This window comes from Loxodonta africana, chromosome 3, assembly GCF_030014295.1.
Source record: "Loxodonta africana isolate mLoxAfr1 chromosome 3, mLoxAfr1.hap2, whole genome shotgun sequence".
In the NCBI taxonomy this organism is placed as follows: Eukaryota; Metazoa; Chordata; class Mammalia; order Proboscidea; family Elephantidae; genus Loxodonta; species Loxodonta africana.
This window is the reverse complement of record NC_087344.1, coordinates 68320268-68335213: the sequence shown is the minus strand read 5'-3', so window position 1 is coordinate 68335213 and position 14946 is coordinate 68320268. Positions and strand designations below refer to the sequence as shown.

Genomic DNA, 14946 nt, shown 5'->3' with positions numbered 1-14946 from the left:
GTGCAGCACTCAAAGTGCCTATGGGTCCTCACTTGGCTTTAGAGCCACACACAGGCCCCTACTCAACAGGAAGAAGCAGTAGCATTCATGCTGGTCTCTCCTCATGTCTTGTCCACTCAACTGGCCAAAGGTAGGCTCTCCTTTCCTGGACCTTGTCCCCACCCCTGGCCCCTACCAGTTAGCTCCTCAATTCCATCCTCGAACCCAGAGAATCCTAGAACTATAAAGGATCTCAGAGACCATTAAACCTCCTCTTTGTCAAGACAGGGCAGGTTTGGCCCAGACGGGGGCCGGTCTTTCCCAAGGTCATACAGCAGAACAGAGCTCAAAATCAGGTGTCTCTCTACAACACCAGGTCAGGGACAGTCCTCCCTGAGTGAATGGCCAGAGGGAACTTGGGAGATTCCAGTGAGCTCATGGGGTTAAAAGTCTGCTGGGTCTGGCAGGGTAGAGAGAGGCCACATACAGGTCGCTGGCTTCTGAATTTTCAGTATCAGAACCATTCCCATTCCTGCCCCCCAGACACTTTCCACTATCCAGGAGAAACCCTCGGGAGAGATAACTGCCCCTTGTCCCAAAGCTTGTCCTGTCCAGGACTCTAGTGATTAATCCTCTCCATTGTCAGAAACAAGGAGTCCCTGGGTGGCACAAATGTCTAAGCACTGGGCTACTGACCAAAAGGCTGGTGGTTCAAACTCACCCAGAAGGGCCTCAGAAAAAAGACCTGATGATCTCCTTCCAAAAGGTCACGGCCTTGAAAATCCTCTGGAGTGCAGTTCTACTCTGAGACATACAGGGTCGCCATGAGTGGGACTCGACAGCAGCTGGTTTTAGTATAGTCAGAAACACAACCAACGTCACATTATTTTGTTTGGAAAAAAGTGTGCCTTTGGAGGTGGAACGAGTGGCTCTCACGCTGCCACACTATGACCATCACTTCTACGTGGGTGGGGACCATACCTGTCCTGTCCCCAGGTGCCCTCATCACCTAGAACAGTGCCTGGCACTACATAGTAGATAATACGTCTTTTTCAAATGAATGAAGCTGCGTGACTTTGACCGACTTACTTTCACCCTCCGGGCCTATTTTTCTAACCTATAAAGGGTGACAGGAAGCCCTGGTGGCACAGTGGTTAAGAGCTTGGCTGATAACCAAAAGGGTGGCAGTTCAAATCCATCAGCCGCTCCTTGGAAACCCTTTGGGGCAGTTCTGCTCTGTCCTATAGAGTCACTATGAGTTGCAGTCAACTCGATGGCAACGGGTATAAAGGATGATAACTGCTTACCTCACAGATTGTTGGGAGGACACGGAAAGACATCCATGAAGATGCCTGGCACATAGCAGCCTTCACGTTACTTCTGTTCCCCTTCAAATTAGCCAGAATCCTGCCCTCCTCCCGCATTCTGCTCACCTCTTCCAGAAAGCCTTCCCTGGTTATCTACTGGGCTCCAGTCTTGGCATCTTTCCCAGAAACACTTCCTCCCACAAACTTGTCTAGAGTCCAGTTGATATTTCTGGAAAATATAGATTCCTGTTTTGTTTTGTCGCTTTTTCTTACGCGCGAGTCCTCCCGTCAGACAAAGGTAAGATTCCACTTTCTTCGACCCCCTTAATGATAACCATCATCATGGAGTCTGATGTGTGATGTGAGTTTTCTAAACATGAATCTGGATGAACCCAGTTAATGCCCAAGGCCTCAGCATCACAACAGCAGAAACTTGCTGCCATCTGGACCATGCTCCACAGCTCACAAAGTACCTGCATGTCTCTTATCTCATATGATCCTTGAAAACCAAAAACCAAACCAAACCCCCTGCCGTTCAGTCGATTCTAACTCATAGCGACACTATAGGACAGAGTAGAACTGCCCCATAGACCTTCCAAGGCTGTCAATCTTTATGGAAGCACACCACCACATCTTTCTCCTGCAGAGTGGCTGGTGGGTTAGAACAGCTGACCTTATGGTTAGCAGCCGAGCACTTTAACCATTGTCCACGAGGGCCTCCTCTGATCCTTGAAACACCCCTGTAAAGCCATGACTTATTATCCCAATTTTACAGATAAAGAAACTGAGGCTTGGATGTGGTTAATAACCTGCCTGTGTCATGTGGCTTGAAAGCGGCAGACCAGGCAGCAAAGTTGTTCTGACCGAAGCCCAGTTCTTTCCCCACCGGGGTCCTTAGGATTCAGGCAGTTAAACTCATAAACACCATCACGGCAACTGCTTGCAAATCTATGGTGACTTCACTTTCATTGAATTTTCATATCCTGTCTGTAAGAATCTTAGAGAGACAAAAGGTCACAGACCCAGCAAGGCAATGTCCAGCCAGAGGGTCACCCCTGTGAGAGGGTACCCTCTCTCCCCCATGAGACAGTAATGGAATCAGTGAGCCCCTAGAGACGAAGTGACTTCTCTGATGTCACAGAGCAAGGATTTAAGCTCCCATTTGCCAGGCTCTGATACTCTTCCTGATCTATTAGGTTCCCTCATTTCCCTCTGGGCCTCAATTTTCCCATCTGTAAAGTGGGCTGGATAATAAGATCTTTAAGCCTTGCTCCTCTGCTCTATGTCCTTGGGAGAGTCATGAAAACAATGCCAGTTTTGGAGGCAGACGATCTGCGTTTAAATTCCAGTTTGGACAATGATCTCCCCCAAGGGCCCCTGACCTCCCAGGAATGTTCTACCCCTCCACCCCCCACCTTCCCCAATCTCCATTCTGAACATTCTCCCCAGAAAGTGTTAAGCCTTCTTAGAGCTTTCACTCCTGGCCAGCGGTGCCAGCAGAGATTAGAGAGATCGGATTTATTTCTCTTAATAAACAGAAAAGAAGTTGGGCCGGACGGGTGACAAGGAAACAATTGGAATAATGGGAGGCTGGAGCAAAAGGGACCAGGACTTCCTCCAGTCATACCCCCAGCCTCCTTCAGACCTGGGGAAACAACAGTCAGGGGCAGGAAGGTGTTGCCCACACACGTGGGCTCAAATCAGGCTGGCCTGCTGCTCAGAAAGCCGAGTGCCACCGGATACCAGGCACAGGGTGGGGGGAGGCCTGGCCACTGACCCAGTGACCCCAAATCCAGGCTGTTGGAACAGGGACCTTCAGGTTCAGCTATTCCAGCCCCTTGCCTCCAGGCCGGTCTCCCAGGTAAGGGTCCTCTCGCTAAGGTACTCCGTTAGCCCTGTGCCTGCCAATCCTGGTCTCCCAGGTGAGGGTCCACTCGCTAAGGTACTCCACAAACCCTCTGCATGCCAATCCTGGTCTCCCAGGTGAGGGTCCTCTCGCTAAGGTACTCCACTAGCCCTCTGCCTGCCAATCCTGGTCTCCCAGGTGAGGGTCCACTCGCTAAGGTACTCCACAAACCCTCTGCATGCCAATCCTGGTCTCCCAGGTGAGGGTCCTCTCGCTAAGGTACTCCACTAGCCCTCTGCCTGCCAATCCTGGTCTCCCAGGTGAGGGTCGACTCGCTAGTACTCCACTAGCCCTCTGCTTGCCAATCCTGGTCTCCCAGGTGAGGGTCCACTCGCTAGGGTACTCCACTAGCCCTCTGCCTGCCAATCCTGACAGTGTGACCACAATCCATCCTGCTGCAATTCTGACCCGATCCCTCTTTCACAAGATGGGGGCGACTTCAGACTGACAGGGCAACCCTGGGCCAGATACCACATCATACCGTTGGCCCTGGGCAGAACCCCTCACCCAAACCCCACTCAAAGCCTTGTCCAGCCACTCCAGTCCCAGCGCCCGGACTTCTACTTGTGTCTGGGCCTTTTCCAAAAGGAAGACCGGGCCGGATGCAATCACACAAGAGGCTTTTTCACCCTCTTCCTGACCCCTAAAGTGTTCCTTCTAATTCTCCAGAGGAGGTGGTTAAAGGACACTGGGAGGGTAAACACAGGCGTCATGGGATGGGCCCTGCACACAAGGCCATTTCCTCACCAGTGCTGGTAAGCAGGTAGCCTGCTGGGGGACACCAAGCCCCAAGGGGGCTCTGCCCTCTTACTGAGCCTCAAGCCCTCTCCCCGCCAATGGGAGGCAGGGAACAAACGGGAAAATGAGAGAAGAACCAAGCAAGTGGCCCAAAGAAAAGTGACCCCCGTAGGGATGGGCCAGGTCAGCCTCAGGCTGCCCAACCATCAGACCACTGGAGGGAGCCCAGAGGCTCCTGCTTAATACCTGGCTGCAACCCAGGTACAGCCTCTCTATTTAGCTTGGGCCTCAGTTTCCCCCATCTGTAAGCACACATTTTTGGGGATTCTACCAGGACCGCGGGATGGAGTGATGGGGACGGGGGCGGTTGGTTCTTGTCAGTGAACCCACCACCTCAGGAGATGGATGTTTGTGGTTTGGCCCAGGTGAGTGGTGAGGGCGGCCAGGTCCGAAAAGCTGACGCTGTTAAGAACCTAAAGCATTCTATGCTCCATGCTGGGTTCTTTGTGGGGCTGGAAATCAGACCCACTTAGGGGGCTGAAGCCTCTCTTGAGTGCAGTTGATTTTGCGGACGCAGAGCCCCGGTCGGAGACCCAAGGCCACCTGCCTCTCCCATTGGCCCCGCACCAGTCAAGTCTCTGACCCCCTGACTCAGCAGAGGGCTGGACCTGGGTGAGCCTGGGGGAGGAGGATTGCCTCACTACCCCACCTGCCAGACTGCCAGCACTTCCTGCTTAAAGCAGGGGATCCCTGCCCGACCGGGGGTCCCCTCCCCTCAAAGAGGGGCAGGACGGCGTCTGGGAAGTTCTGGGATGGCGGTGCACGATAGGGCTGCCTGGGCTGATCCCGTGGCTCATCGCTGCCCCAGGAAAAACACCTACGGAGTCGCCCCCCTCCAACACGCCCTGGACCCCCAGTAAAGCCACTCCGGCCTCCCCCTCGGCGCCGCCCGGCGCCAAGCCCAGGTGCCCGCCGCCCTACCTCGGCCTTTGCCCTTGGTCTTCTTGGCCTTGTCGTCCGCCTTCTTGGCCCGGGGGGCGGCTGGTTCGGCGCCCTCGGCCCCCGCTGCCTTCTTCTTGCGCTTCTTGCCCCGCAGCCAGCTGAAGGCGCGGCGGAGGCCGGACGGGCCGGAGCGGGACTTCTTCCTGCGGAGGGGTCCGTCCGGGCCCCCAGGCTCCTCGGCCGCAGGTGCGGCGGGGGGCGCGCGGGCCGCCATGGCGCGGGGGCGGACCTGGCGGCCGGGCTCAGGCCCCCTGCGGCGCGGCGCCCATGTGCCGAGGCCGGGCGGGCGAGCGGACTCGCGGGCAGTGGCCGCGGGAGACGCGCCCGGAGAAAAGTTTGGGCGGCGGAGGCAGAGCCAGCGAGGGGGCCGGCGCGGGAGGGGCCGGCAGCGGCGGGCGGGGCGCGGAGGCCGGCCGGGAGGGAAGGCGCGAGAGCAGGGAGCGGCCGCAGGCGGGAGCTGCCCCTCTCGCCTCCTCCCGGCCTGGGCGCTCCGGGGCTGGGGGAGGGCGAGACACTGCCCGGGACCGAGAGGGCGGTGTCGCGGGGCCGGCCCGGGAGGGGGCGGTACCGCGGTTCCATCCCGGAGGGGGCACCAAAGGGGATTCGGTCTGGAAGAAGGAGATACTGGGAAAGGGGCTCAGGAGAGGGGAAGAGAAATGCTGGGGGTGGACCCAGAAGAGCTTGGTGTCCCGAGTTTGATTTGGGAAGAGATGGAGGGATTGCTGGAATTTTTTTCCTGGAATAAGGGAGTTATGAGAATACTTTCCAGGACCCGGACAGTATTGAAGGTTTCACCCCAGAGGCTGAGGCTTCAGACCCGCCAGAGACCTGTGACCGACCTTCTCCTCCCATCCAGCGATTGAGAGTCCCCTGGGCTCCTTTACCCTCATTGCCACACCTTCCCCCAGGCTCCAACAATCCTCTGAGCGGAGGTGGGGCCCAGGCCTCCTGGACTGCCGCTTCACCCTTTGGTGGCTGGGATGCGAAGAGTCGTGGCTCACTTTAGCTTAGGCTGGGCTGTGAGGCCCCAGGGCACCCCTGCCTGGGTCAGGATTTCCCATTAGATGCTCAACACTGATTAGGGCGGATTCTGGGGCCTGATGAACTCACAGCTTCGGAGGTGCTTTGAGATCCTCTACAGGTGAAAAGTGTGACTGAGGAAGTGAGATAGGAAGACAGCCTTTAAGAATCATGAAAATGCTGTGCTCATTTCCTCCTGGCCTCTGGCTCTTTGTTATTGCCAACCAAGCACTTTTATATACATCTGATCCCACCACAAGCCTATGAGGGAAGCGAAGCAGTGTTACCGCCATAGTAGGGAAGGGAAACTGATGCCAAGAGGGGCCAGTGATTACTCAGCAGCAAAGGAGCCAAGACCAGCATCCAGTCTTGTCTTTCCTGGTCCAAGGACCCCAGCCCCAGAGGCCAGAGATTGCCCTAGGGGCCAAATGTGGGCTCAGCACCCTTGTACCCCCTTTCTGGGTCCCTAAAAGGACCTTGTGATCACCCCAATAGTTAGAGTTTGTCTGAATCACCAAACCTGATCTGGTCACACAACTTTCTCCTTGTCCTGGTCTTCAACTGTCCAGGGCACCCAGCCCAGTCAGCCCCAGCACACTGTAGACAGCACTCACTCACATTGTAGGTTGATTAGAGTGTAGAATGCGACCTCCCCAACCTGCCTTACACCCTCTGTGCCCCCAAGGGCTCACCTGTGGCTAACCAGGGCCATCACTGACACCCTCCACCTGGGGTCCTGGGGGAAGCTCACTGTCCTTGTTGGGACTCAGTTTCCCATCTGACCACCATTCATTCAGATCCAGCCGTGCCCTGGAGCACCCACTTTGGATCAGGCACTGTGCTGTACACAGGGATCACACAGGACCCTGTCTTTATGGTGCTGGCGGCACAGCCCAGCACTAGCCTTAAGAACCCCACCCCTCCTTCTGAAGTCGGTTAGTGTCAAAGGAAAAATGTTACAGGCAGGGGTGAGAGAGCAGTGTACCTGACCTTGGCCTACTGGGTAAAGTCTGGGTGCATTGGGGTGGGGAGTGGGAAGAAGGAAAGCAAGCATACTCTGGCTTTCAAGTGGGGAGAGGAATATTGGGCACTCTTGTCACCCACCAACTCTCTCAGCAGCTCCTTCTCCCCAGTGGCCAGGAGTGGCTACATAATTTGTGGGGCCCAGTGCAAAATGAAAATGAAATCCACAAATTCAGAATTTCAAAAGGGCAAACCGAAGGCCCTTCTGAGTGTGGGGCCCTGTGTGATTACACAGCTCAGTGACACGCCCATGAAGTCAGTCAGGCCAGTGGCCATATAGATATCATTCCTCGTGGAAGGAGTCCCTCAAACCAGAATCCCCAGGAGTCAACCCATAGATTGGGTCCCCTGACTTGGAGGTGGGGAGAAAGGGAAGAGGGATGGGAAGAGGTCAGGATTGTGAAACCTTGGTTGCTCCCAAATCTTTCCCACCCCCAGCCTAGGCCACTTTTCGGCCAGCAGTCCCAGTTTTCTGTCCTCTTCACTAGTCTTCTGAAGCACCCAGGAAGGGCTAGCCTAGGAAGGGCTAGCCTGCACCCCAGCTGCACCTGAATCCCTCCCTGTGAATTAATGATTGCTGAGCTCAACTACATTTCTACACTGGCCCTTCTATCAGCTTAAGGAACTGACTTCCCAGCAGTTCCTGTCAGCTGGACCCAAAGTCCAACTTGGAGCCAGGCTATCACCTGACCAGGCAGGAAATTGCCAACCTGTCCCCTGGGAGGAATCAATGACAACCAAGCTTGGGGCGGTGCCCCTCCAGATCCTCCAGCTTTTCCCTTCTGTTCTTGGATATCTCAGGGTCACCTTGATGTTGCCCTCACACCCACCTGACCCCAGCTTGGGAGACCTGCCTCCCATGGGCCCCAGTCTTGTCCCCTGCTGGGCCTGATCTCCTCCCCAGCAGACTCCTTGCCTGCCTTTAGACTGAGCCTCGTAGAACAATGTATGGCTGAGCCTCCCTCATTTGACAGGGAAGACCTGAAAGGAAAAGAGGCTGCAGAAGAGACCAGGGGCGGGAGCACCTGGGACTTCCCACAGTTCTTAGACCAACTGGAGGGACCTGGAGTTATAGCGGAGGGAGGGGTAGTCCTACAAAGCTGGAGATGTTGGGAAATTAATAGTATTCCCATTCCTTGGATAAGAAAGCCAAAGGAAAAGTGGAGGTACACTCAGTCACAGGGCTACCTCTAGGCAGAGCTGAGTTTAAAACTGATTTGTGTTCATGTGTTTCCTAATTGAGCACTTGCTTTGTGCCAGGTATTTCTCAACCCACCCCAACTGCGTTCAAGGGCTGGCACCTTAACACCCCAGAGCAGGGGGCTTACCCAGGGCCACGGCTGGACCTCCAGGAACCTCCAGAAGTGTTCTGTCTAGCTTTGAATGCACATGTGTATGTTTTTCCAGGGAAGAGGCCCACAGTGTTAACCATATTCTCAAAGGGGTGCCTATTCCAGAACAAAGAATCTATCCTCTGGCCCTTTTCAGTGGAAAGAGAAAGTAGGAAGGGGATCCTTGCATCTGGTGCCCTCCTTTTCTCTCCTTCCTACCCCGCAGCAAACCTCTAGGAGTAAGGGAGGAACCCAGGCTGGTTCTGGTCCCCAGGAGTGGAGGCGCTCCTGTATCCCCTTATCTGTGGCTCCTGGCATCTGTAGCAGCCATGTTAACATTTCAAACAACCTCCCTGCCGAGGTCTTCTTTGATCTTCCTAGCATCCCTTAGAATCAGGCCTCAAGACTAATTCCATTTTCCCTACTAGAGTGAGGGGTGAAATAATTAGCCCAAGGTAATGCCAGGTGGGTCTTGTTAGAGATGAGTGGCTGGGAGTCTTCTGGGCTCCCAACTCTGAGTTGGTTCCAGTTCCTGGAAGGAGGAGGAAGTAATAGCCACTACCCAGTCTCCAGTATAGAGTTGTGTTTCCTTCATTCTTTCAGCAAATATCTCCTGAGAACCAGCTCTGTGCTCCAAGCTTTCAGAGACTGGCCATAAATAGTTTATGATTATATTATCACTCTTAACCGTACACAGTTTATTGTTGTTAATTCCTGTCGAGTTGGCTCCAACTCATGGCGACCTTATGTATAACAACAAAACGTTGCCCCATCTGTGTAAAAAAGTGGTTTTTTAAACGTTTTCTTTTAGCTGTAGAATTTTTTTTTTTTAATCCTCCCTGGAACCCTGACAGATAAAAGCAATAATTTATAAATATAAATTTATAAATCGTAAAATACTTTCCATAAAGTAAATCAGTGGGAATAATGAGGACATTCTGATGAACTAAAATTTTGAAACTCAGAGAGTTATAGGCGATAGTTATGGTTTTAACTGAATGCCAACATTCAGTTTATTGATGCAGTTCATTTTTCTTGTTCAGTAATTAAAAAATATTGATTTTCATAGACAAGTGGAACAAATGGTAAAAATTTTAACAACTGGGAAGAAATGTCAGAGGATGCTTTATTCTGAGATCTTCACAGAAATGAGTTACCTAGCCAGCCCAGCTTAAGGGCTTGTCAAAAGTTAGCACAAAGCCCATTACTTTCAAAAAATGTTTACATATATATGTGTATGTATATACATACACACACGCACACACATGTATATTTTCAAATTAAATTCTGATGAAATGGCTGTTGAATACTAGAGTAAGAAAACCACATAGTGTAAAGGAAGGAGCCCAATCACCAGATCTGGTTCTTATTCAGTCCTGCCGCTAATTTGCTGGATGGCCTTGGGTAAGACACTTGCCCTTTCTGGGCCCCCATTTGGCCATCTGAATATCTAATTTTCCCCAGGAAAGGATTTCCTGTGTGGAGGTATCTGTGTATGTGTGTGAGTGTGTTGGGACAAGGGGGTGCAGCACTTGTATGCAGGAGCTTCATTAACTCATCCTTACCGCCCACCGGCATCCCAGCTCTGGGCAGGAAGAGGGGCCGCAAAGCCACTGAACCACCCAAGTTTGAAGGCAGAGGCGGGTTGCCATGGAGACATGGTTTGTTTCTCCAACTGTCTGGCTGCATCTGACAAGCACAAAAAGCCCGGCCAGATGGACAGTGACCTAGGCCAAGAGAGCAGGGATTTCCTGACCCCAAGATCCACAGGGCTCACTGCTCTCCAAGGAGAGGCTCATTCATTCTGCTCTGAAACAGGGGGATGACGAGCCTGACCTGCGGGGCTGCCTGTGGGGGGCTGCCGGCTGGGCCTCTCTCTAGTGTTTGTGGACACCCACTCACCAGTCCTGTGTAACAAGGCTGGCCCTGTGCCCAGGGTTGGGGCTGAGAGGGAAACACCCACGTTCAAGGCCTTCTGGAAGCTGGGGGAGGCGTCAAGGAGTGTGGGCAGAGCTCCCTGCCCATGGTCACAGGGAAACAGCTGGATATGGATTTTCAGACTCCCCCTCAACCACACAGGGGCATATACAAACACACGTTAACACACACCCCCACACACCAATTCACCCATATACATGGGTACACACACCAGTACATAAGCCCAGACACACACTGATTCATCTGGATACCAGTAAATACTCAGGTACACTAAGACAGACTGACCCGTCAACACACATAAATAGACACAGATGCAGAAACATGCTGAAATACAAACTCAGATACACCTCCTACCCACACCTACTTACTACCGGTAGCTGTGGAGTGGACTCCAACTCACGGTGACCCCATGTGTGTCAGAGCACAACTGTGTTCCATAAAGTTTTCAATAGCTGATTTTCAGACATAGATTGCCAGACCTTTCTTCCAAGGTGCTCTGGGTAGACTCAAACCTCCAAACTTCCAGTTAGCAGCTGAGAGCATTAGCCATTCGTACCACCCAGGGACTCCACACACATCTTTTAGCACACCCAAACACATACCCAGTTATGCACAGACACACTGATACACAGACACACATAGATACATAAAACACACATTCCCAGATGCTCAGATACATAAACATTCATTCATACAAAAACGGAATACACACACACACTCACTAGCGCATGAACCACAGAGAGAGAAATACACAGGCCCAGTTACACAAACATAAAGAGACAAACAGTTGCAAGTGGAAACACAGACCCAGGCAAGGCAAGAGAAGGGTGTGAATACTGTTGGTGAGGGCCAACTCTGCAGCTGGCAACATGGAAGTTTTATCTATGGAATCTTTTTTAATTCCTTCCAACAATATGGGAGACTGATAATATCATTGCATGATAATGTACAATATACATGCTTATAAAAAACACAAACGATACAGAAATAAATAGAGGAAAATGTGAAAGTTCCCCTTCACACACATTTCCCATCCCACCCTAAAAAAAAACGTTGCCATAGAGTCAATTCTATAGGACAGAGTACAGGGCTTCCAAGGCTGTAATCTTTACAGAAGCAGATGACCAGGTCTCTCTTCTGAGGAGCAGGTGGTGGGTTCAAACCCCCAACCTTTAGGTCAGCAGCTGAGCACTTAACCGTTTGCACCACAGACGGTATACACCCTTCCAGACTTTTTTTTATGCATTTACATGCAAGCATATAAAGATACTGCAAATGTTAACATTTTCCAGAAATGTTGAGAAATTTGACCAAGGTCACACGGATAGTAGTAGAGCCAGGATTTGAACTTAGCTGTGACTCACACCACAATGCTTCTTTTTTATTATTATTTTTTCTTTTTTTATTGCACTAGGCAAAAGTTTACAGAGCAAATTAGGTTCTCATTAAACAATTAATACACATATTGTTTTGTGACATTGGTTGCCAATCTTACAACATGTCAACACTCTCCCTTTTCCGACCTTGGGTTCCCCATTTCCATTCGTCCAGCTTTCCTGTCCCTTCCTACCTTTTGGTCCTTGCCCCTGGGCTGGTGTGCCCATTTAATCTCATATACATAGTTGAACTACATGTGTTATTGTTTGTTTTATAGACCTATCTAATCTTTGGCTGAATGGTGAACTTCAGAAGTGACTTCAGTACTGAGTTAAAAGGGTGTCCGGAGGCCATACTCTTGGAGTTTCTTCAGTCCCTGTTAGACCAGTAAGTCTGGTCTTTTTTTTTTGTAGTTAGAATTTTGTTCTACATTTTTCTCGAGCTCTGTCCATGATCCTCTATTTTGATCTCTGTCACAGCAGTCACTGGTGGTAGCCGGACACCATCTAGTTGTGTTGGTCTTATTCTGGTGGAGGCTGTGGTAGTTGTGGTCTATTAGTCCCTTGGATTAGTCTTTCCCTGTGTCTGGTTTTCTTCATTCTCTCTTGCTCCAGATGGGGTAGGACCAGTGGAGTATCTTAGATGGCCACTCACAATCTTTTAAGACCCCAGACTCTACTCACCAAAGTAGGATGTAGGACATTTTCTTTATAAACTATATTATGCCAGTTGACCTAGATGTCCTCCAGGACCATGGTCCCCAGCCTTCAGCCCAGTGACTCAGTCCCTCAGGGAGCTTAAATGTGTCTATGAAACTTCTACAATTTGCCTTAATCAATTTGTGCTGACTCCCGCAGTATCCACAGTGCTCCTTCTGCTACTTTAGCCCACAGAGCACCACGGATGCACAAACGGGAGGCCCAGCGGCAGGGGAAGGAAGGGAAGCCCCACAGTCTCAATGCTTGGTTGCTTTGGGGCCAGATTTCAGTCCCTTGAGTGTCTCCCTTGGCCAAAAGCATTATCCCCGTAAGTTCTAGCTAAGAGGCAGATGGATTCCTGGGACAGGAACTTTTGAATCATTGACTGGTTTGTGAGCACCAGACAGGTGACTCAGTGGTATATGCATAGCTCCCACCCCCAAGACTGTCACATTAGCTTCCCCTATTCTCTTAACCCCTCTCCCCCTCAATTACACAGTTCCCACACAGCTCCAGAGAGGCCTTTTCTTTCAGTAAATCTGGACTTTGTCCTTTGCTGCTTAAGTCCCTTCCTGTTGTCCTTAGGGTAAGTCCTCAGCCTCTTGGGCATGTATGTCTGGCCCCAACCCTACTCTCCCCATTTTTTCATTTGGCAAACCACTTGTCATCCTTTAGCATCCTGATCAAATGGCTCTCTTGTCAGGCCTTCCCCGCTTCCTCATGCAGAATCCCCCCTCTTTGCCCCACTGAGTTTGCCCAGGTTCTACTCCAGGCCTTACGATGATAACCATCATCCTGTCTCCACTGATGGACTGACCAACTTCTGGGTCCTGTGATAAGTACAATACACAATTGCCTCCCTTAATCTTCACAACAGCCCTAAAGAGATGAGAACTATTGCTCCCATTTTACAGAGAGTTAAATTGAGGTCATGAGAGATTCAGTCCCTTCCTCAGAGTCTGATTTTCTCACAAGCCAGTCCCTGGCCGCTATCTTAGTTTCTTAGTGCTGCTGTAAGAGAAATACCACAAGGGGGTGGCTTTGAGGAACAGAAATTTATTCCTCACAGTTTAGGAGGCTATAAGCACGAATTCAGGGCACCAGCTCTGGGGGAAAGCTTTCTCTGTTGGCTCTAGGGGGACACTCTCATCTCTTTCAGCTGTCGTTCCTCGGTTCCTTGGAGATCTTCATGTGGTGGCATCTGTCTTCCCCCATCTGTGCTTCCTTGCTTCTGTGCCTAATCTGTTCTTTTTATATCCCAAAAGTGATTGGTTTCAGACACACCCTACACTGATAAGGGAGCCCTGGTGGTGCAGTAGTTAAGTGCTTTGCTGCTAACCCAAAGGTCAGTGTTTCAAATTCACCAGGGACTCGGTGGGAGAAAGATGTGGCTGTCTGCTTCCATAAGGATTACAGCCTAGGAAACCCTATGGAGCAGGTCTACTCTGTCCTGCAACTGTGAGTCTGCATCAACTGGAGAGCACTGAGTTTGGGTTTTTTGGTTCTACACTGAGAATGGCCTCATTAACATAACAAAGAAAACCCTGTTTCCAAATAGAATTGCATCCACAGGTATTTTGTTGTGTGCCATTAAGTCGATTTCAACTCACAGAGACCCTATATGGCAAGGTAGAACTGCCCCGTAAGTTTTTCTAGACTGTAATCTTTATAAGAGCAGATCATCAGGTGTTTTCTCCCGAGAAGTCCCTGGTAGATCTCAACCACCAACCTCTCCGTTAATAGCGGAGCTCTTAACCATTGTGCCATCAGGAGTCCTTTCCACAGGCATAGAGGTCATAATTTAATGATTTACAACACATATTTTGGGAGAACACAATTCAATCCATAATACCCAAGCCACCATACAATTGCACTATAGCATAAGTTTTTCCATCACTCTCCTGGCTAGCCTGGAGGGTCTGGAGAGCAGGGACTGGCTTCCTTCACTTCTGAATCTCTGGTGGTAGCACAGGCCTGGCACCAAACCAAAACCTAACCTGCTGCCGTCAAGTCAATTCCAACTCATAGAGACCCTATAGGACAAGGTAGAACTGCCACATAGAGTTTCCAAGGAGCCCCTGGTGGATTTGAACTGCTGACCTTTTGGTTAGCAGCCATAGCACTTAACCACTACGCCACCAGGGTTTCCAGGCCTGGCACAGTGGGGAGGGATTTAATGAACAGTTATTGAATAGGGGATTCCTACCCACTTGCTGTCCCTCTGAACAGCAGAGTGAGAGAGGCACATCGGGGGTCCGGGTACCCTGGGAGGACCCCTGCTAGCTGGGACTCACCCAGAAAGTCACTGAGGGCAAGCATTCCCTCACGATCTGGCTGGGGGTGTCTCTGGAGCCCAGATCCAGGGGTGTAGACCCCGCTGGGGAAGCAGGTATCCTCTGGGTCCTCCACATCACCCTTCAGTCGGGAGCTTTCAGCCAATCCATTATCAAATATTTACTGTTTCCCACTCTGCTCTGCTCAGCCCAGTGCCAGGCCCTAGAAGAGGGGCCTGGGGAGGAAAGGGCAGAGAGCTGTCTACAGTTAATGATCACCTCCAGGTGCCACAGAATCCTCCCAACAGCCCTGCAGGTTGGGGTCTCAGCCCCATTTTGCAGTTGTGAAAATGA

General features: G+C 51.3%; 1 protein-coding gene across 2 annotated transcripts in view; it reads right to left on the bottom strand.

Moving 5' to 3' along the window:
* NHSL3 (NHS like 3) overlaps window positions 1-5146 on the bottom strand; it is a 30425-nt gene extending 25279 nt beyond the window's left edge. For both annotated transcript variants that reach the window (XM_064281647.1, XM_064281648.1), the window contains exon 1: window positions 4912-5146. In XM_064281647.1, the coding sequence (XP_064137717.1) occupies window positions 4912-5146 (235 nt within the window). The remainder of the gene's footprint in view (window positions 1-4911) is intronic.
* Window positions 5147-14946: the final 9800 nt, after the last annotated feature.